The 21161-nt window shown below is 32.5% G+C and overlaps 1 protein-coding gene across 9 annotated transcripts; it reads left to right on the top strand.

Annotated features, from left to right (window-relative positions):
- Window positions 1–9635: 9635 nt before the first annotated feature.
- On the top strand, window positions 9636–20143 carry LOC107852748 (inorganic pyrophosphatase TTM2). 9 transcript variants are annotated; one of them, XM_016697787.2, is made up of 15 exons: window positions 9783–11880; window positions 11981–12117; window positions 12230–12303; window positions 12495–12854; window positions 13459–13573; window positions 14573–14768; window positions 14848–14961; window positions 15090–15263; window positions 16549–16743; window positions 17366–17488; window positions 17558–17679; window positions 18677–18791; window positions 18927–19202; window positions 19381–19586; window positions 19853–20143. In XM_016697787.2, exons 4-15 carry the CDS (start codon window positions 12518–12520, stop codon window positions 19881–19883), a joined length of 2004 nt encoding a protein of 667 aa, XP_016553273.1. In that variant the 5' UTR covers window positions 9783–11880; window positions 11981–12117; window positions 12230–12303; window positions 12495–12517; the 3' UTR covers window positions 19884–20143. The 9 variants fall into 9 exon arrangements, with proteins under 9 accessions (XP_016553276.1, XP_047255382.1, XP_047255385.1 ...); XM_047399426.1 differs by lacking the exons at window positions 9783–11880; window positions 12230–12303 and adding an exon at window positions 9666–9771; XM_047399429.1 differs by lacking the exons at window positions 9783–11880; window positions 19853–20143 and adding an exon at window positions 9667–9771 and having other exon boundaries at window positions 19381–19814.
- Window positions 20144–21161: the final 1018 nt, after the last annotated feature.

Raw genomic sequence — 21161 nt, 5'->3', positions numbered from 1 at the left:
TATATATATATATATATATAGTAAAATCATGGATTCAATATTATTAACTTTTCAATACATAAGTGACTTATAATAATTAATTGCAAGTGATACATTAAAATCACGATTGAAGCAGCAGAAATCAGTCAATTTTTTTTTGTTAATTATTTTTATTTACAGTACCTTTTATTTCATTTTCAAATAATATATGTTGCTTTATATCTTCTTCGGTCCCGTCCCAATTTATGTGGCAATAATATAATTTTGATAGTCAATCAAATATTTTATGTTGACATATTATTTTGTTATTCTTATTTTTCTAATACATAAATTACTTATAATAAGGATCGATATGGTAAAATCATCGTTCGAAAGATGAAAATTTAATTTAAAACATTAAGAGTTAATTTCGTATTTTATGTTTATTTTATTTTTCATTAAATATTATTTATTTTCTTAATACCTAGATGATTCATAATAATTAATTAAGAGCGATTGATTATGTTATTACTATAAAAATTAATATAATTTTATCATATCCAATACTAATCATCGATAATTCATCGAAATAGTATATTAATTAAATATGGGATGCTATATTTGCATATGCAAAATATGATATTATTAAACATTATTAGATAGTGCATTATATTTATCTTTCACGATAATAAAATTTTACTATATATTTTTCTTTATTTCTTTTTAACTTGATACATATTGACCCAACACAAATTCTAAGAAAATATTCATTAGAAATTTATTTTATTAAATTAAATTTATTAATTTTGTACTTTAAAAATTTAAAGTTAAGTTTAAATATTAGTATTGGTTTATAAGAAAAAAAATAATTTTAAATTTACTAAAATAAATAAATAAATAAAAAGATTAATTTTCTATATAAAAGTCAATTAAAATAATAAAATTGATTTACTTTAAATATTTAGTTGTAATTAATTAAGATAATTTTTTATTTTGTCATGATTTATGTTTCATCGATAAAATTTTGAGAGTTGAATAGAACTTTTATCTATTTTTAAAAAAGTATTTTAACTTGTTAATTATTGTAATTTATAATAATGTTTATGTAATTATCAAATAATATATTTACTCCTTGTGTCTCAATTTATGTGGCTTCGATACAATTTTGAGAATCAACTAAATTTTTTATATATCTTTTAAATATTTTAAATTGTTAATTATTATGATTTGCAGTACTTTTTCTTTTATCTCAATTTATGTGACATTGCTAAAATAATGAGAGTTAATAAAATTTCTATATGTCTGTAAATATTTTAAAGTTATTAATTATTGTAATTTGTAGTATATATATATATATATATATATATATATATATATATATATTCAGTAATTCCTTTCTTGTTGACTGATCTTTCTATTTTATTATATAAATCGTAATAGGTGCATGTAATCCTTAGATTGTAATATATTCATAGTTTATGTTAGGTAAATTACTACTATATTCTTCTAAAGTATGATTAGAGTACCTTTAATTTTGTGTCTTTTATTAAATAATATTATTTATATTACTTATAATTTTTTTTTTTAATTTATGACAATTATATTAATTTTTTATTTTTTTTAGTTCAGTTTGAATTTATTAAGAGTTTGTCAAATTTTTCAAAGAAACAAATGTGAAATACGAGGTACATACATAATTACATGTCCCTCATATTTGTGAAGTTGACTTTAGAGATAAATGTGCATCATTCATGTACTAATAATTCATGTCTAGCCATTGTGTTTCACAAAGGATGCATGGTGCATGCACAATATGACAATAATTTATCAATGTAATTTTATGAATGAGATTTGAGAATGGTGTGTGACGTAGACCTAACTTCTTGCTAAACAACAAATTATTGCTTATCCTATTTGAATGACGATGGATTTGAGAATGATAGTGCGACGTAGGACTAACTTCTTGCGAAACAACAAATCATTGCTCATCGTATTTAATGACGGATTAACAACGAATCAAAATAATTGTGTTTGATATGTAATAATCTAAACAAATATTATGGGATGTTGGATGTAAATCAAAATAATTATGTTTGATATGTAATAATCTAGACAAATATTATATGGGATGTTGGATGTAGGAGGGTAGGAGTGCGGGTGATAGGGATGGCGGCTATAAAGGCAGGAGGCATGGGCGGAGACACCTATATCAAAGGATGGTCAGGTGCACATCCTTCGTCGAAAAATTATGTTATGTATACAGGCTAAATGTTGGCTAGCTATTATGAGTGTGTATTTAATTCTGCACACTCATAAAGCAAATAAGAAGAAAATTTATACACTCTTGATCAAATTCCTAAATCATTAGCTGATAAGGTTAAAAAAAAAAAGTGTGTTAGAGGACTGAATTGAAAGGACATAATTAATAAGGAATAACACTTTACGAAATGAAAATGATTTTCACCTTTTTAAAGAATATATTTTCGTAGCAAAAATATTTTTTTAAAAGTCTTAGTCAATCAAACATGAAAAGATGAAGCTAAACACACCCTCAGTCCCACATAATTTTAATTTTAATCATTTGAACAAGAAAGAAGTTATGAGATAGTTGCAATTTTGTAGACTCACTCTCCCACATTTTAAATGTTAGTAATTGATAAAAGAAATGGACTTTCGGCTTAACTCAACCTCAAAAGATAGCTCATGAGGGGAGGATTGTCCAAGATCATATAAGGAGACTAAGGACCTTTTAACCCACTGATGTGAGACTCCAACACCCCCCACACCCCAGGGCCGGACATCTGAAGCGTGGGCAATATAAGATGGGGGACCCAACATCGGAAACAATGAACTGGGTGGGCTAGGTCCATCCCCGTTTTGGGCTCCCGATCCACGCGCCAGTGTCAATTGAGCTTGGGCGTGAAGGGGTGTTAGAGTGGGTAAAAAGTCCACATTGATTGGGGAATGGACTAGTAGTTTGCTTATATGAATTTGGGCAATCCTCACCTCTTGAACTAGCTTTTGAGGTTGAGTTAGACCCAAGGTCGATTTATTTATCAGTAATATTTTGCATAAGATAAAAGAAATATAATTGCAATTTTGGAGATTACTTGATTATATATGCCTCTGGACCATACCATTAATTAATGTGAGTCATCATATTCATGCACCAGTATTATTTAGTTGGGTTGGCAATGGACATCTCTATCAAAAGGTGGATTTAATTTCTCTATTTGAAGAAGAAGAATTTGTGAGAAAATTGAATTTCTTTTAAATGTGTATTCTTACGAAATACGTAACCACTTATTTTTGTTTCTTTTATTGAGGTGGAAGTTGATCGATAATTATATGGGTAATTATAAAATTAATATTTATTGTCGTTTCTCTTGATTGAGGTTGTTTCTAATTAGCACTAGAATTGGCCACGTGGAATGGGGGAGCGGTCGATCGTGCTAAGCGACAAGTCGAGCAACGTGAAAGATCATAATTTATACGTATAGTTATAAAATTAATGCTTATTGTCTTCTCTCTTTTAACGTATTCTCCGATTGAGGTTCTTTCCAACTAGCACAAGAATGGGCCACCTGGGATGAGAGAGGGGTCGAATGTGTAAAAAGACAAGTTGAGAAATGTGAAAGACTGATAATATACGTGTAATTATAAAATTAATGCTTAGGCCTTCTCTCTTTTGATGTTTTCTCCGATTGAGGTTATTTCCAACTAGCACTAGAATGGGCCAGTAGTGGGATGGGGGAGCGTTCGAACATGCAAAGAGACAAGTCGAGTAACGTGAAAGATCGATCATTACATGTGTAATTATAAAATTAATGTTGATTGTCTTCTCTTTTTTGACGTATTATATTCTCCGATTAAAGTTATTTCCAACTAGCGCTAGAATGAGCCACATGGGATGGGGGAGCGGTCGAGCGTGCAAAGAGACAAGTCAAGCAACGTGAAAGATCAGTCATTACTTGTCTTCTCACTTTTAACGTATTCTCCAATTGAGGTTATTTCCAACGAGCACTAGAATAGCCACGAGGGATGGGGGAGCGGTCGAGCGTGCAAAGAGACAAGTCGAGCAACGTGAAAGATTGATAATTACACGCATAATTATAAAATTAATGCTTATTGTTTTCTCTCTTTTGACGTACTTTCCGATTGAGGTTACTTTCAACTAGTCCTAGAATGGGCCACGTGGGATGGGGAAACGGTAGAGCATGTAAAAAGACAAGTTAAGTAACGTGAAAGAACGATAATTACACGTGTAATTATAAAATTAATGCTTAATATCTTTTCTCTTTTGACACATTCTTCGATTGCGGTTACTTCCAACTAGCACTAGAATGGCCACGTGGTATGGGGGAGCGGTTGAGCGTGCAAAGAGACAAGACGAGCAACGTGAAAGATCGATAATTACACGTGTAATTATAAACTTAATGCTTATTATATTGTCTTCTCTCTTTTGGCGTATTCTCGAATTGAGGTTATTTCCAACTAGTGCTAAAATGGGCCACGTGAGATGGGGGAGCGGTCGAGCATGCAAAGAGACAAATCGAGAAACGTGAAAGATCGATAATTACACATATAATTATAAAATTAAAAAAAACTTATTGTCTTCTCTCTTTTGACGTATTCTTCAATTGAGGTTATTTCCAACTAACCCTAAATGAGCAACGTGGGATGGGAGAGTGGTCGATGAACATGCAAAGAGACACAAATTGAGTAACATAAAAATTAAAAATTATACGTGTAATTATAAAATTAATACTTATTGTCTTCTCTCTTTGGACGTACGTGGAGAATTAATAATTACATGTGTTTTTATAGTATTAATAATTTCATTATTTGTCCACTCTCAAAATAGTTGGAGAATATCTAATTAGGCTTTAGACGTAAAATGATTTTACAAGACACACTTTTAAAATGTAAAATTTTGTTTTTATAACTCAAATTGGCTTCAAATAAATGTTTCAATGGGATTCACATTACGTAATTTTAGTAAAAGGAAAAATATTTTCAAAAGTAAATTTTTATTTACACGATTTGAACTCACCCCCCCCCCCCCCCCGCCCACCCCCAAAAAAAGGAAAAATAAGTTAGTATTTGGCTATATATTCTGAAAAATTAATTTTAAATATATATTTATGGAGTATAAATTTGATCAAATTTTACAAATATGATTTTTAAATATTTTTAACTTTTCAAAGAGTTGTCTGAAATCAATTTTCAAGTTCTCGAGGCTTCCATTCATAACTGAATAAGACTTTAAATTTTCCTTTTTCAAGTAAAGTACATATCCAAACAGGCAAACACAATTTTAAATTTCAAGTATTACAACTTTAAAAAATTATTTCTTTACATTTTAAATTTCAACTAAAATTTACAATCAAACGGCAGGTAAGTGTACTAAAAAATCTCCTAGAAAAAGCACGAATTTTCAACATATAAAATTCATAACATATAAAAATAAAGAAAAATAAAGGTTAAAAGAAAAAATATAATATTATTAGTACTCAACCATTATTAAATTATTTTGTATGTACAAAAATATGTTATGCATCCATTAGTTTTATAAAATACAACTGGTAAATTTTAATAATTTACCAATTTAACACAATATATATTTATACTAGTTTATTTATCTCCGAAAATATTTATTTTTATTTTTATTCCATGAGGTGAAAATTAATTCATATTTTATCAGTTGTTATCTGCTTACTTCGTGTTGCCGTATCTCTAGTATTTTCGTATTTCTCTGATTTACTTTTTATTATTCCTTACGTCTTTTCTGTTATGTATTCCATCTCCTTGTCGCTTATTCTTTATCTTGAGCCGAGGGTCTATCGGAAACAGCTTCTCTACTTCTTTGGAGGTAGCGGTATGAACTGCGTACATCTTACTCCCCAAACCCCACTTTGTGGGAACACACCAGGTTTGTTGTTGTTGTTGTTGAGGTGAAAATTAATGCCACTAATTACGCAATGATTAATCAAACTGTGTATTACGGAAAGTCACCGCTCATTAATTATTGTGTCGTTAATAATTTTAGTTTTTTCTACAAATACCTAATCATTGTTTATATTTACAACTAAAAATATGAATAATAATAATACTATTATACTAATATTAATTACTATTTTATTTCCCCTTTTTCGCAATAAAAACTGATTTTATTTTATTTTGATACGTTAGTTCCTTTTTCGTAATAATAAATGAGTCATTGTGATTATAAATTATAGTTATAAATCAATAATAATAATAATAATAATAATTATTATTAATATTGTTATATCATAATCTATAATCTATAATCCATAATCTAAATCTATATCTATAATCTATATTTGTGTGAAGACACTTACAAAAGTGATTCGAATTTTTTGTCCTTTATTAAAAACACTTTGTAATAGATAAAATCATCTTTTCACCTGTTTCCTTCAATTATTATATTATTAAATCAAGCAATCCTAAAATATATGGAAAAAAACTGAAAAAATAAATATATGAAAAGATTAAGAATCCTAAACTACATAAAATATATGAAAATAAATTATCAGTTCTAAAATAATATATGTAAAGAATCACATTAAATATATTTTAATCACATTAAATATATTTTTTTTTTACCTTTTTCAATGTTTTCTTTTGATTGCAAATAAATTCGTCTGGGGTTTTAAACTTCTATATTTGATGCCTTTTTTTGTTTGTTTGTTTAAATTTACCTTCAAATAAGTTCGTCTTTTTTTATTGTTGCTTTAAATTAGGCTTAACAAAACTGAAGATTCTTTAATTTTTAAGATAATTTTTCATAAACTTTTATTATTTGTATTTGCCTTCGTAAATAAATCATTATTGATTGATTCTTTAATATATTTGTGTAGATGAAAAACGATTTATGTGAAACATGCGGACAAAACTTCGTATCAATTACAAGGTATTGATTACAAGGAAATTTAAGGTATATTTTTTCTATTCTAACTTTTATTTTTTATGCATATTAGTTCTAATTCTTATTAGGGCGTATTTCATGTTAATACTCTTTTGTCCAATTCATAATTATATTTTAAATTTTTTTTGAGATAAAAATAAAGTGAAAATGTGATTTCTCATTATAACAAACAAATCATAGTGTTACAAGTATTAAACAAAGTCTTTAGTTGGCTAGAAGATAAAAAATAGTGGTAATTAGAGATTTCGTGCGTTGATAAATCAAATTTATAACCAATTTCATTCTTCCATCAGGGATAATTTGAATTGCTCATTTTACGTTTTAGTATTGTCATCAAGACTCTAAAATATGTTTTTTCTTTCAAAATATAATATTAAATAATTGATATTTCAATATGTCATATATTTTTTTTGTCCATATCTTTATAATTTATAATTATTTGTCTTGAATGAGAAGATGCATGAAATGAAATCTTATTTTACGTATCTTGACGTGATCAGTATGAAAAGAGAGAAATATGAGATCTTTTGAAGGGTAAGCTTTTCTTTGACTTTAAATGGATTTGATTCGTAAAAGCAGGATTTTTAAAGGCAGGATCAGTTATGTTGTTCGATATAAATGATAGAAATTTATTCTTTTATATACACTTATTATTATCTTCATACACACGTGTAAAATATGTATACTTGACTAGTAATAATAATAATAATAATTCTGAACGCTTAAAATATTACTACTATAAATTATTTTCTTCTAGGCACTTACAACAAATGAGAATAACAATTTTCCCCCCTCAATTATTGACAAATTACTTCCTCCATTCAGATTTACTTATCACTATTTTTCTAATTTAATTATTATTTTTACTTGTTATTTTCAACAAATAAAAAAAAAGATATTCTTCAAATCATTTTTCCAGTGCCAACAATCAATAACTATGGGTAATATGATAAAGTCCTTATACCAATCATTATTTTTTTAATGGGTGCAATGTATCAAAAAGTGACAGGTAAAATTAAAGAGAGAGAATATTATTTTGTTTGTCATGGAATATGAATCGTTACATTCAATCTTCGATTAATTTAACGATATATTTTTGATCCTTTTATGTAGGTAAACAACAATAAAAATATATCCAGTATAATTTACAAATAAAATTTGAAGAAAGTAAAATATGTCAACCTTAATCCAACTTTGTGGGGATAGAATTTTTTTTTTTTGATAGATCGTCGAGTTAAAAAGAAAAGTTATTCAAAAATACAAAACAATATGAAGTAACAATAGTAGAAACACAAAAAAGAATAAAAAACTATGCGATTGTTAACCGAAAAAAAAACAAAAAAACTATGCGATTACCAAGGAAAAGAGAATATAGGCAAGCCCCCGCCTTGCCCACCTAATGGATGACCACACTCGACTAATTAATATGCGATTTCTATACCGTTCTATCTAAATCTTATTTTGAAGTTAATATTTGTGTCACATCCTGTCTAATTTTCCTTAATATTTTTTTGAACTCACCTCTACCTCTCGTAACTTTTGCTACAATTGACTTCTCATATCCTAACGGTCGCATTCATGCACCTTCTTTTCGTATGCCCGAATCATTTCAGTCTCACTTCTCTCATGTATCTTGTAGGTAATATATTATGTTTGACGAATTATTTTTAGAAGTACAATAGCCTCAAATATGGAGTAACAATATTATTTCATATAATACGTATGTAATTAAACAATGAAGAACGGTTATTAATTCTAAAAATTTATGAATATTCATAAAAAAAATAAAAAATAACTACGTCACAACACTAATAATATTATTATATCTACATAATATTCCATCTCTTTGATATAATTAAATCCTATCTCAAATTTTATATGCAAAAAGTAATGTATTCAAGAAACTTGTGCGTGAGATGATGTATCATGGATTAACTTATGCATCCTAAATTAATTATAATCATAATACATGATAACTAACCTACTAACTTATATATCGTGAATTAATTATGCGATGATACATTGAATTTTGTCTGATATTATATATTATATATCAACAACACAATGTATTAAAAAAAGTAATGTATTCGGCTAACAGTGTATTCGACTAGCAATTTTCTAAATTTTTATGTAATATTGAAAAGATATGAGATGAGGAGTAATTAAGTAATCTTATTTCAATAGTAATGAGATTTATCTTTATATAAAAATAGAAGTATTTAAGTAATTAAAGATTCAATTAATTTAGTCAGATACTACAAAGACTAAAATTAATTTTTATCAATGACTAAAAAATAGAAAATATCGAAACTATTTCATCTTTAATTAGCTGTTTCAAGTTCAAATCTCCGATTCTATTGGAGCCCCACCCCAGAATATGTACGATTCAAATCAATCGAGGCTTCAATATGAATATAAAAAATCGAATAAATTTTTTTGAAAAAAAGGACAAAAATACTGTTAAACTCTATCATAAATTTATTTCATTTTCACAATAACAAAAATACCAATTTCTTTTATTGGATGCAATAATAAATATTTTTTTATATGATATATAAAAAAGCAATAATAAATACTTTGGACTCTCCCCTATTCAATTTCGTGTCAAACTCTCCATAATTCCCATTTGCCAACACCTTCTGGAAATTCACTTTCGTTCACATTTTACCTAAAATATCTCTATACACCGAAAGCCAAAAATAAAAATAATTTTTTTTAAACATTTAAAAATTAAAAAATAAAATAAAATAAAACAAACATATATAAATTGAACCCTTTGTGTAGAAGAAGTAAACGGCCAAAAAAGTTGTAAGCTGTAACTAGCTGCAGTAACCCCCTACTGTATCATATAGCCATAAAAATTGGTTAGTATTTTCTTGCTATTTTAAATTGTAACAATGGCTTATATATATGTGTATATATTTTTTTATTCCAAATATTTTTTGGGGTTTTTGTTTTTTCTATTTATTGGCTTCCCATTGTGCTTAAATGCTGAAGTTGGTTTTCTTGATTCTGTTGTGCTATTTTTTGGTGTTGAATCTGAAAGGGTGTTTAAAAAGAATGCTTTTTTGGTGTTGTTTTGTTGAGGATTTTAGTTTTTGTTTCTCTTTCTTGATTTTTATTAAATGAGTGATCTTTTTTTAACTAATGTTTCTGGAATTGAACTTCTTGTATAATGACTGATATGGTTTTTTTTTGTTAATCTCAAATATTTTGTGTTTGTTTTTGTTTTTGTATTTATTGGCTTCCCATTGTATTTTCTTGTTTTACTTGTGTTTTTTGGGCTAAATGCTGAAGTTGGTTATCTTGTTTTGTGTCTTTTTTGGCTATTGAATCTGAAAGGGTATTCAAAAAGATTGTTTTTTTAGTGTTGTTTTGCTGAGGGTTTTAGTTTTTCTGTTTCTTGGCTAAATGCTGAAGTTGGTTATCTTGTTTTGTGTCATCTTTTTTGCTATTGAATCTTAAAGGGTATTCAAAAAGTTTTTTTTTTTTGTGTTGTTTTGCTGAGGATTTTAGTTTTTCTGTTTCTTGGTTGGTTTTCTTGTTTTGTGACTTTTTTTGCTACTGAAACTAGTGGTATTCAAAAAGATTGTTTTTTGGTGTTGTTTGGCTAAGGATTTTAGTTTTGCTTATCTGAGTATTTCTTGTTTCTCTTTCTTGGTTTTGTTAAATGGGTGATCTCTTTTATTTTTCTTAATCTAGTAATGTTGCTAGGATTGAATTTCTTAGTTGCAATGTGTTAATTTGATTCTATTGTTTGTTGTGTTTGGTTATCACACTATTTTGTATTAGTAGCTATGTTTTCTTCATCGTGTTTTTATGTTTTATACCTACTTTGATTTGCTCTACTCGAGGGTCCTCCGGAAAAAGCCTCTCTACCTCCACGAGGTAGGGGTAAGGTCTGCCTATTACTGGACCCTGCTTGTTGGATTTCACTGGATATGTTGTTGTTGTTGTTGTAATGTCTTGATTGGAAAGAGGTAAAAAGGGTTTGTAATTAGATGAATGTTCTAGTTTGCTGCTGCAATTTTAATATCAGTTGCCTGTGAATTTTGGTTTGATTAAAGATACCTCTTTTATTCAATTTTAACAAACATTAATGGCTGGGTACCCAAGTTGTGGAATTGAGGGCGCTGAGATGGATGTGTGGGCATACTAAAAGCGATAGGATCAAGAATGAGGATATCCGGGACAAGGTGGGAGTGGCTTCCGTGGTGGACAAGATGAGAGAAGCGAAGTTGAGATGGTTTGGGTATGTGAAGAGGAGAAGCGCAGATGTCCCCGTGAGGAGGTTCTAGAGTTCGGATATAGTGGATACAAGGAAGGTAGAGGTAGGCCAAAAAAGTAGTGGGGAGAGGTGATTAGGCAGGACATGACGCAACTTCAGCTTACTGAGGACATGGCCTTTAATAGGAGGGTGTAAAGGTTGCAAATTAGGGTAGAAGGTTAGTAGGCAGTGGGGGTGTTGTCTGCTGTAGTATTAGCCTTATTCTTGTAGTCTATCAATTTTGATTTCATATCATCATCTGTGTTTATTGTGTTTCGGTTATCGCACTATTTTGTTACTGTTACTGTTTTGTTCAACTAGTGGCTATGTTTTCTTCATTTTGTTTTTACCCTATTCATACCTACTTTGATTTGCTGTACACAAGCCCGTGAGGTAGAGGTAAGGTCTGCGTACACATTTCATTGGGTATGCTGTTGTTGTTGGTGTTGAATTTTCAATTTAATGCTAGCAAATATATTGGAAAATCAAACTGATCCTATTGCTGATTTTCTAATGTCTGAGTTTTAGTGTTTTCTGTCTTAAAGATTTGTCTTTATTTAAAATAGTTGTAAGCTTGGTTTGTACCAGAGTTTGCAGGAAAATGTATGTATTTTGTTCCTTGATAATTGCATCAAGCTAGATATGTGGTCTTCAGTAGAAATGCAGTACGACAGGCGGCAGCATTATTGTTTGTCTGAATGGACGAGTAACTTACTAATAACTATATTAGTTAGTTCGTACAGTTTTGGCAGAGTATGCAGAGGTAAGTTTAACCTTTTATGGCATATTCTGTTTTATTCATGTAGAAGGCTGGTGGCTGGGGAGGGTAAGTGTACGCAGTCCATACCACTACCTCAGCGTGAGATAGGCTGTTTCCGACAGACCCCCGGCTCAAGACAAACACAGTCCTGAAAAGAAGTAGTTAAGGAATACGAAACAACAGGTATTAGCACACCAGATAATAACATATACGAGACTAGCAATCTGCTATAGCAGCAAGCCATATATTATTGTTTCTCTTCTCCGCTTATCCATGTCTCACTGATGCAACTAAGCCATTGGAGATTTCAAGTGAATTCAACTAACAAACAATTTTTACAAGTCATGATTGGAGTTTCTGTGATTAAAAGTAAGCAGTGACTATATTTTGTGATGTGTTATGTTGTAATGCTTCCCAGTGCTTTATCTTCTGTGTATCAATATTAGATAAGAAACTTTGCCGGGTCCGTGGTTGTGAATTGCATCATTTTGGCATTTTCTTTATACTGGATCTATAATATTCTCTTTCTGATCTTTATACGGGTTATTTTGTAATTTCAGATTCGCCATCGTGTTTATTGTAAATGGCTAAAGATACTAGTAATGCTGAATCTGCTAATCGGAGAGCTGGTCTCTTGAAGGACCAGGTTCGACTAGTCAAGAGAAAGAACAGTGATCGATATGAAATTGTCTCGATACCTGATAATTTGTCATTTGAGAAAGGTTTCTTTGTTGTAATCCGTGCTTGCCAATTGTTGGTTCAAAAGAATGAAGGATTGATAGTAATTGGTGTTGCTGGCCCCTCCGGAGCGGGGAAAACTGTGTTTACTGAGAAAATACTCAGCTTCATGCCTAGTGTTGCAGTTATCTCAATGGATAATTACAATGATGCTAGTCGAATAGTTGATGGAAACTTTGATGGTAAGAATGAATAATACCTCTTTTCTTTGTTTTTGTTAGGGTGTACAAAAATACATTAACAGAAGGAGAATTTCACTTGCATTCTGTTCTTCGACTTATAATTTCAAGTCCACACCAGTTTCAGGGACAAGGAGGCGCAGATGTTATGCAGCTTCTAATTGTTGAGTAATTTAGGGAATTTTCATTCAAATTTTCTTCACTACGTTGGCAATTTGAGTTATTAAAGACCTCGTTGTGTCCTTTTTATTTTTCCTTCGGAAAGCCGTGGTAAATATGCTTCAAAATCTACTGAATAATGAGCTGTCCTCTTTCGGCTAATGATCTAATATTTTTTGTTTTGGTAACACAAAACATATTTCCAAGAGTAGCTGGATCCGTAATATATTGGTTAAATCTCAATTATGTACTAGCAAGAGGCGGTGTCTCTTCGAATCGTGGAATATAGTCATGTGCATGTTTAATGTAAGATAAACACTCTGTGCAAGAATCTGGGCTGAGATCCAATTTCCTCATAGCTGATTACATTGGTGTCATTAATACTTATGGAATAACTTAAGACTAGATGATTTGTGCTTTACCAGGTCCTTTTTTCCCTTTGAAACAGATCCACGGCTTACAGACTATGATACATTGCTAAAAAACATCAATGATTTGAAGGCCGGGAAGCCGGCTGAGGTTCCAATATATGATTTCAAATCTAGCTCTCGCATAGGATTCAGGTTCAGCTCCTTGCTTCTTATTCATGTAATATTCTATACTTATATGTGCATGTTCTACATTTTCATACAAGCTGCTACACGAAACCACTGCAAGTTTGTTTACCTGTTTGCTCCAGAAATATTATGTTTGAATGCTTAAATGGAAAATGCCTCCAGACCTTGGGCTTTTTATAATTTTGCGTTCTATTACATGAAGAAAAAAAAATCTTTGGAACAATGGTACCTTCATTGCTCTGATTCAAACAGAAACTTATCTGTAGAATTGGCATACCTAAATTTGATACAATCAAGTCCATGCCAGTAAATGTGGAACCTCATTACCTGTTCATCTTTGTATCAGTTTACCTTATGGCATTCTATACCTAAAGTTATAGCCTAGTGGTTAATGAAGTGAGTGCAAATGGTGAAAGACCATTCAAATTCCAGCAAAGACAAAAACACTGGATGAGTTCTTCTCATCTGCCTATGCGAAAGAATGGCGGACAGAGTTACCCAATACATGTGTTGGTATGAGTACCTGGTGGAATAGTTGAGGTGTACTCAGAGTTGGTTTGGATACCTCTGTTACAATTTTTTTTGTAAAACTTTATGCTGTGCTAGTTTCGTTTTGCTCGCCTTTTCTTCTCTGTGGTCTTCTCAGAAGGTGCTTGTCCCCTAGACCTCTAATTGCTACTTAATTGGCATCAGATTCTTCACACTAACTTGGATTTCTCATTACACAGCTGTCTGGTCATTCTTTTTTTTGCAACTAGGCTTGCGTTGCTCCTCCTTTCTTGCTCAATCCTTCAGGCTTACAGTGGTCTGTTGCCCCCTTATCTTGGCTGATCTGTCCTCTCTGAAGTTCTTTAGTAGTGTTGGTTGTTCTTATCAGTTTTGTATTGAATAATGTGCCCTTCTCGGCTCTCGCTCAAATTGGGAGATGCCTTTTTTCTTTTAATTATTTAAGATGTGTTGCATATTAGTATATGATCTGAACTTACAACATTAAGTTTACTGCAGGACTCTTGAAGTACCTAGCTCCCGCATTCTGATTATTGAAGGTATCTATGCTTTGAGTGAAAAGTTGCGGCCTTTTCTCGATCTTCGCGTATCTGTGACTGGTGGAGTGCACTTTGATCTTGTAAAAAGGGTTTTACGGGATATACAACGTGCCGGGCAGGAACCCTCGGAGATAATCCATCAAATATCTGAAACGGTTTGTTTCCTCTGTAAGTTTGGCTAAAACACATATAAAACTCTCTTTACTCACTCTCCAACGATGATATCTACTGCAGGTTTATCCAATGTACAAGGCTTTTATTGAACCAGATCTCAAGACTGCACATATAAAAATTATCAACAAATTTAATCCATTTACTGGATTTCAGAGTCCTACTTACATTCTAAAGGTAAGGATATTAACAGTTCATATCACTTCTGGTTTCCTGTCATGGGAAATTTTAGCAGTAAAAACAAATAACATTAGAAAAATATTAAAACAAAGAAAAAGGGCTTATCTAACCGCTTATATCTTTAGTCTTTTAGGGACGTGAAAGTCGATCAAATCAGGTCTGTCCTATCCGAAGAACACACTGAAAGTACGGAGCAAACTTACGACATATACCTTCTGCCACCTGGTGAAGATCCAGAGACATGCCAGTCATATCTGAGGATGAGAAATAAAGATGGAAAATACAGTCTCATGTTTGAGGTTTGTGTCTTTCTACATTAATCAGTACTTTAGAGAAAGTGATGGCCAACTGTTAAAAAATACCTCTGTTTGCTAGTGGAAGAACAGCTTGCATTTAGGGTAAGTTCTGAAAGTAATATAGCTAGGTGATTTTACTCAACTTGTGAAGCTTGCGTCGCGAACTCGTAGTGGACGACGTATATGGCTGGCTAGTCTTAGTCATGTAGCAAGATGAACTGCATCATGTGTTGAAGAAGCTATACCACTTAATCATTCTTAAATAACTCTGTTTCTTGTAGGAAATTCGCCATATATTACAACTCAATGTAGGTGGTGGAAGGATTACTTAATTGCATTCTTAACCTTATGTTTCCTATAAGCGACATCAATGACCTAGCACTTTAATGCCATTGGTCAAACAACTTAAAAAGGAGAAGAGTGCCAAAGACTTGCTCATTTTATGTTGCATCTGCTGTACGTCAATATAAGAATCCAATACGATGGGATTGATTGGCACAATTATTGAACAATATATTTTATGTTACAGCCTTCCAATAAAATAGATGAAGGTTCTCATGAATTTGAGGTTTGAACCAATCCTATAACCTCGGATCTTCAAGCAAGAAGTACCAACAAGAGGAATATCTTTCATTTCACTCTCTTTTTTGCCTTTCAACAGTTTGAAATTCAGACGATTTCCATTCATTTTAGATTTAATTGAGATCGTGTGGAATTCAATTCCTCAAATCAATAGAAGAGGTTGATAGTAGTAGAGATCATAAAAATAAAATTACCCTGCCTCCTGTCCTGTTGTGAACATTGTAAATTCTTGAAATGTTTCCGTCCTCAAATGGAAAGAATTTTGCATCTGGTAGCTTCAGTCTCCATATTTTTTTTTTGTTCTGATTCTTTCTTGGGATCATATCTTTTATTGAGAGACTTGAGGTTGTAGTGGTCAATCTTAGTAATTTCTACTCCATGGTTTATTTTATGTTATGTCATCTGCTTCTGTGCTGTACTATGTGTTTGTTTGATATCTCGTAACTTGAGCCGGGGGTCTTTCGGAAACAGCCTTTCTACTTCATCAGAGGTAGAGGTATGGACTGCGTACATCTTACCCCCCCCAGACCCCACAAAGTGGGAATACACTGGGTTTGTTGTTGTTGTTGTTGTTGTATCATCTGGTGGTGCTTGGGTATATCAGCTTTTCTTGATCAACTAATTTGCCAGGGGTTATTTGTACCTGTAAAAAGCTGGTCTACTGAAGTTTTGACGGTGACAACTTAAAACTGGTTTTGAATTGTAGGAGTGGGTCACTGATACTCCATTTGTAATATCGCCAAGAATCAGTTTTGAAGTTAGTGTGAAGCTTCTTGGTGGATTGATGGCTCTGGGATACACAATTGCGACAATACTCAAAAGAAGCAGTCACGTATTTTCTGATGAAAAGGTTTGCGTGAAAATTGATTGGCTAGAGCAACTGAATCGGCATTATGTTCAGGTAGTAGACTTGTTTTACTCTCTTCTCTTTGCTAAGATATAGACATGCTAAAATCTTCTTGTTTTTTTTAACCTCTGTTGGCAAGGATGTCAAGCTAGAAAGAAATCCTTGTTAATTTGCTAAGACTCTTTTGGATTTTAGTTTCTATTGCATGAATTATCATGATCACTCTGTCATTGAGGGAACCAATGCCTCACTAGCAAGTTATTTAATTCATAAAATAGGAAAGCTTGAAAGTTGCATTGAGTTCTGACTTCTTAAGGCATGACAGTTTTATCTATTAGCTCTAGTGGTTTCTGCATGATATGCCAATGATTGTCTAACTGTAACATATTTAAATTGTTAATCCAAAGGAAATGCAAAGTGAGTATTATTTTTCTCTTTTTATCTTGAAGAGAAGTAAATCATTCATTTTGTAGTTTCTGATTTTTTTAACTCATCAACTACGGAGCATATAACTGTGGGGTGTGTTATTTTAAGACATCGGTGTCCTCTGCATTAGTTGAAAATTGATCTCCTTGTTGATCCTTGATAATTCAGATTAACTGGTTGTCTCTTATTATCAGGGCGGGGAATGTTGTTTTAAACATCTAATATGCTAGATTTTCTTAACTTTGCTTAGGTCCAAGGAAGAGATCGCCTTGTTGTAAAATCTTTTGCTGATCAGCTGGGACTGGAGGGGTCATATACTCCACGTACATATATTGAGCAAATACAACTAGAGAAGCTTGTGAATGAAGTTATGGTATGCTAGCTTCCTCGCTTTTCTTAATGTGCTATCATGGCTTTCTGTTGCTTAGTAGATTTATCGCAGGCACTACCAGATGATTTGAAAACAAAGCTTAGCTTAGATGAAGATCTCGTCTCCAGCCCAAAAGAAGCTCTCTCTCGAGCCTCAGCAGATAGAGTAGCATGGAGAAACAAGAATTCAAGAGGGTACTCTTCTATCCATTTTTTCCTTATCAACTAGTAGGCGTGCATTGCATTTCTTGTATATAGAAAGGGTGTCAAATAGTGGACTTCATCAATAAGCTGAAAAATATCCTGCCCATGCCAATAATTGCTTGTGGCTTAATGGCATTAATAGAAGGCCACTTAGCCTTTTTAACAGCAAATGAATTAATGGCAAAATTCCTCCTCTAATAAAGAGGGAAAACAAGAGGAGAGTCTTGTAGGTGAACACTGAGAGGAGTTTCGTTCGTTCTAATTAGCCCACTTGACCAATCATCTGGATGATTAACCTGTGGTTTGGACATGCTAATGTGGCTGCAGGAGTTACTGGGTGAAAAAAGAAATGAAGAACAATGATGGTCTCACTGTACTTGTATTCATGCATACTCTGATAGAATAGATTGCTCCCAGATATCAACTTGTTTGATTGGGTCTTCAACTCTTTATTGGTTTGTACATAAGCAAGTCAGTCTTTGCATTCTATACAAGGACCTGCTCTAATTTGGCTGAATGTCTTGCCGAGAAACCATATACTCTTACAATGAACAGATGAGCAGATTCAGCATTTTCTTAGTCATTAGCAATGATATGCCACCATGGTTGATAATATGAAACTGTTTTCTTTTATGCTTTTATGCATTTTTTTGGATGAAGATAGTTTCCCAGTTAGAGTGAAATATGTTAAAAATTTAGGTAAAAGATGCAAGGGCATGCCATTGAATGCTCTGGAATGGTTGAGTTGCGTAGACTGAGACATATTTGGATATGTCCTAGACAGGAATTAGAATGAACAATAATCTTAAATGTGAAGTTTTTCCAGAACTTGTATGGATCTTCATCCTTATTGGGACAAACCTCTGTAAGGGCAGTGTGGGATGGGTGGAAGCTACAGGAGAAGTCGATGAGATTCTATCTTGTCCTGGAAAAGTTTTGACGCCAAGTTGATATGTTCTTGATCTGTTTCTTTTTTTTTTTTTGGCAGTGGATTGTCCCATTCGTATTCAAATCACACAGAGAGAAATCTATCCAAGATTGATACTGATAGTCGAAGGTTTGATGACAGAAACAGTGATTCAGCAGCAACATTAGCAAACCAGGTTTTGCATTTAACAACAATGAAATATATTCAAGCTCTTTTCACTATATTACTTTTGCTTTCTTCTCATGCATCACGTCTTTCATGACACTTCAGGAGATTTACCCTTCCTGTTTTGTTGTCTTTGTTTCATAAGGGAGCTGTTACACATTTATCGGAACAAATTTCTTCCTTGAATGATCGGATGAATGACTTTACATCTAGAATGGAAGAACTTAATTCCAAGTTAAGCAGCAAAAGAGCTTCTCCAAGCGCACAAAGTCTGGCTTTGCAAGCCGAAGTTTGTAATGGATCCGGCCCAACTTCTTACTTCATATCTGGTTTAGAAAATGGTTCCTTGACCGGATCCATCATGCCAAATTCGTCATCCTCTTCTTCGCTAATTCCAAAGGAGTCCACTCTTATGGAAGAGGTACACTATTTCACTAGGCTTTTTCCATGCAAGCCTATGATTAATCAATCATCATGTTTGTTCTTGTCAAATGTCAATTATTTGCACTGCCTTCTGTTACTGCGAAGTAAAATATCAGAAGATAACCAAGTTTCTCCTTTGAGTTGACCATCTTCCGTATTCTGTTTGTGATACACAGCTATCTAATGTTGCGCGTGGACAACGCCAAATTATGCATCAATTGGACAACCTTAGCAATGTTCTTCGTGACAGACTGGGAGAACAATCACGGCAAGCAAGAACAAGCAAGACAAGAGACGTTAATTCGATCAGAGTACCTCTTGTTGTGACCTTAGCAGCTGGTGGATTGGGGCTGTTTCTGTTTAAGAGCCTACAAAACCAGAAGTAATTCTTCTTCCTAACCTTAGCATAAGCCTCATGCTAGTTATTTGCATAACTTATACCCTTCAATCGGAATAGACTAGTGCTGTTCATGTGTTTTGGGACAAGGAAGGCAGATTTATTCTTTCTACTTCTCAGTTGAGCTTTGTCAAAGAAAAGGGATATTTCAGCTAGTTTTGGGGTTCCTTTGACTCAAAATTTCTCTTCAATACACATATTTTACCAGTTAAATTACAAGTTTCCCTTTGCTGATGTTCTCCCTAATGCAGTTCTGACTTCTTGTTTGGGAACCATGGATGATCGACAAACTGCATGCAGAATGAAAGGATATTGGATTCATTCCTCTTTGGTTTTCCATCCTATAATCGGTTTCTGCATTGGGGTCAACTATATTTTAGTACTTTTTATGGAGGGGGCTGTACCTCACTGGGTATGTTGTTTGTTATGAAGGGGGCTCTACCATTCTAGTAGTCATAACTTATATGGTAGCTCTAACTTGCAATATGGCGAGGTTACGCGCAATAGATCGATTAAAAAGGAGAACAAATTATCTTCATCAATTTCCTGAAAAAGTTAAATCAACAAGCCAACTCTAGATCTAAACATAGCGAGGATAATCTATATATAAAATAAAAAGAAAAAGAGAAATGAAAGATTCAAATGATTTAAGAACCTGGATTTCCAAATATTGAAAACTTCTAATCAAGCAAATAATCCACAAGACAACATAATCATCACCCAGATACATATCAACAAGGAAAAGGCGTCTGAGACAGCTAAAATCAAATGGAAGCGTCGTTGGTGGTTCACCTGTTCCTACATGCATGAACTAAGAGGAAAGCCAAAAAGATATATATATCCCATGTGCAAAAACATGCAATGAAGTGATACAACGCAACACATTTACCTTGAGACTATTTCCATTCAACTTTACATGTTCAAGAAAAGGGAAAGACTCAAAAGTTTCTTTCAACACATGATATCCCGCACAATAGAACAAAAGTTTTGCAAGAAGAGGGACACTTCCTAAATATATAAATCCTCTACTTTCGATGAAGTCCAAGGATCTCAACATGGGAGAATTCATTTGAATGATGTTGAAGTAAAAGTTATGATGCAACAACAACTGCTCAAGCAACGGGCAATTCGAGATTAGACTTTCAAGAGATCTGCCAGAAACTCTGACCCATTGTAATTCCAGGCTAATTAGCCTATCAAATCCTTTGAAGGCTGGTGGAGCAAGCTGTATTGAGCATTTTTCAAGAGACAAATGCCTCAGTAGCGAACAACTGAAGATTGAAGAAGGTAATATGGGATCCAAAGAGAATGTTAGATAAAGATGCTGAATGCCATTTCTAAAGATGCTGATCCACTTCATAGCAACTCTTTGACTGCCACTTTAATTTAAAATTAATTATTACCGAACTCCAATTTTTACCTTAATATATATTCATATATACCAAAATGTGCATTTAGGGATCCTTTGATAGGATGATACGGAGTATTCTTGAACATGGGTGTTATCGCACCAGTACTGAGCCAGAAACTGTTGGGCGTGCGAACAAAAGTCTCACATTG

This window comes from Capsicum annuum, chromosome 11, assembly GCF_002878395.1.
Source record: "Capsicum annuum cultivar UCD-10X-F1 chromosome 11, UCD10Xv1.1, whole genome shotgun sequence".
NCBI classification, from domain to species: domain Eukaryota; kingdom Viridiplantae; phylum Streptophyta; class Magnoliopsida; order Solanales; family Solanaceae; genus Capsicum; species Capsicum annuum.
The sequence above is the reverse complement of the archived record's forward strand: the minus strand, read 5'-3'. Positions and strand labels throughout refer to the sequence as shown.

What these genes read in the sequence shown, in the direction of transcription:
- LOC107852748 (XM_016697790.2), top strand. Translation starts at nt 12,518, where the DNA reads ATGGCTAAAGATACTAGTAATGCTGAATCTGCTAATCGGAGAGCTGGT. An exon ending in AGAAACAAGAATTCAAGAGG is followed by an intron (nt 17,680 to 18,676) that starts GTACTCTTCTAT and finishes TTTTTTTGGCAG; the next exon opens with TGGATTGTCCCATTCGTATT. An exon ending in AGTCCACTCTTATGGAAGAG is followed by an intron (nt 19,203 to 19,380) that starts GTACACTATTTC and finishes TGTGATACACAG; the next exon opens with CTATCTAATGTTGCGCGTGG.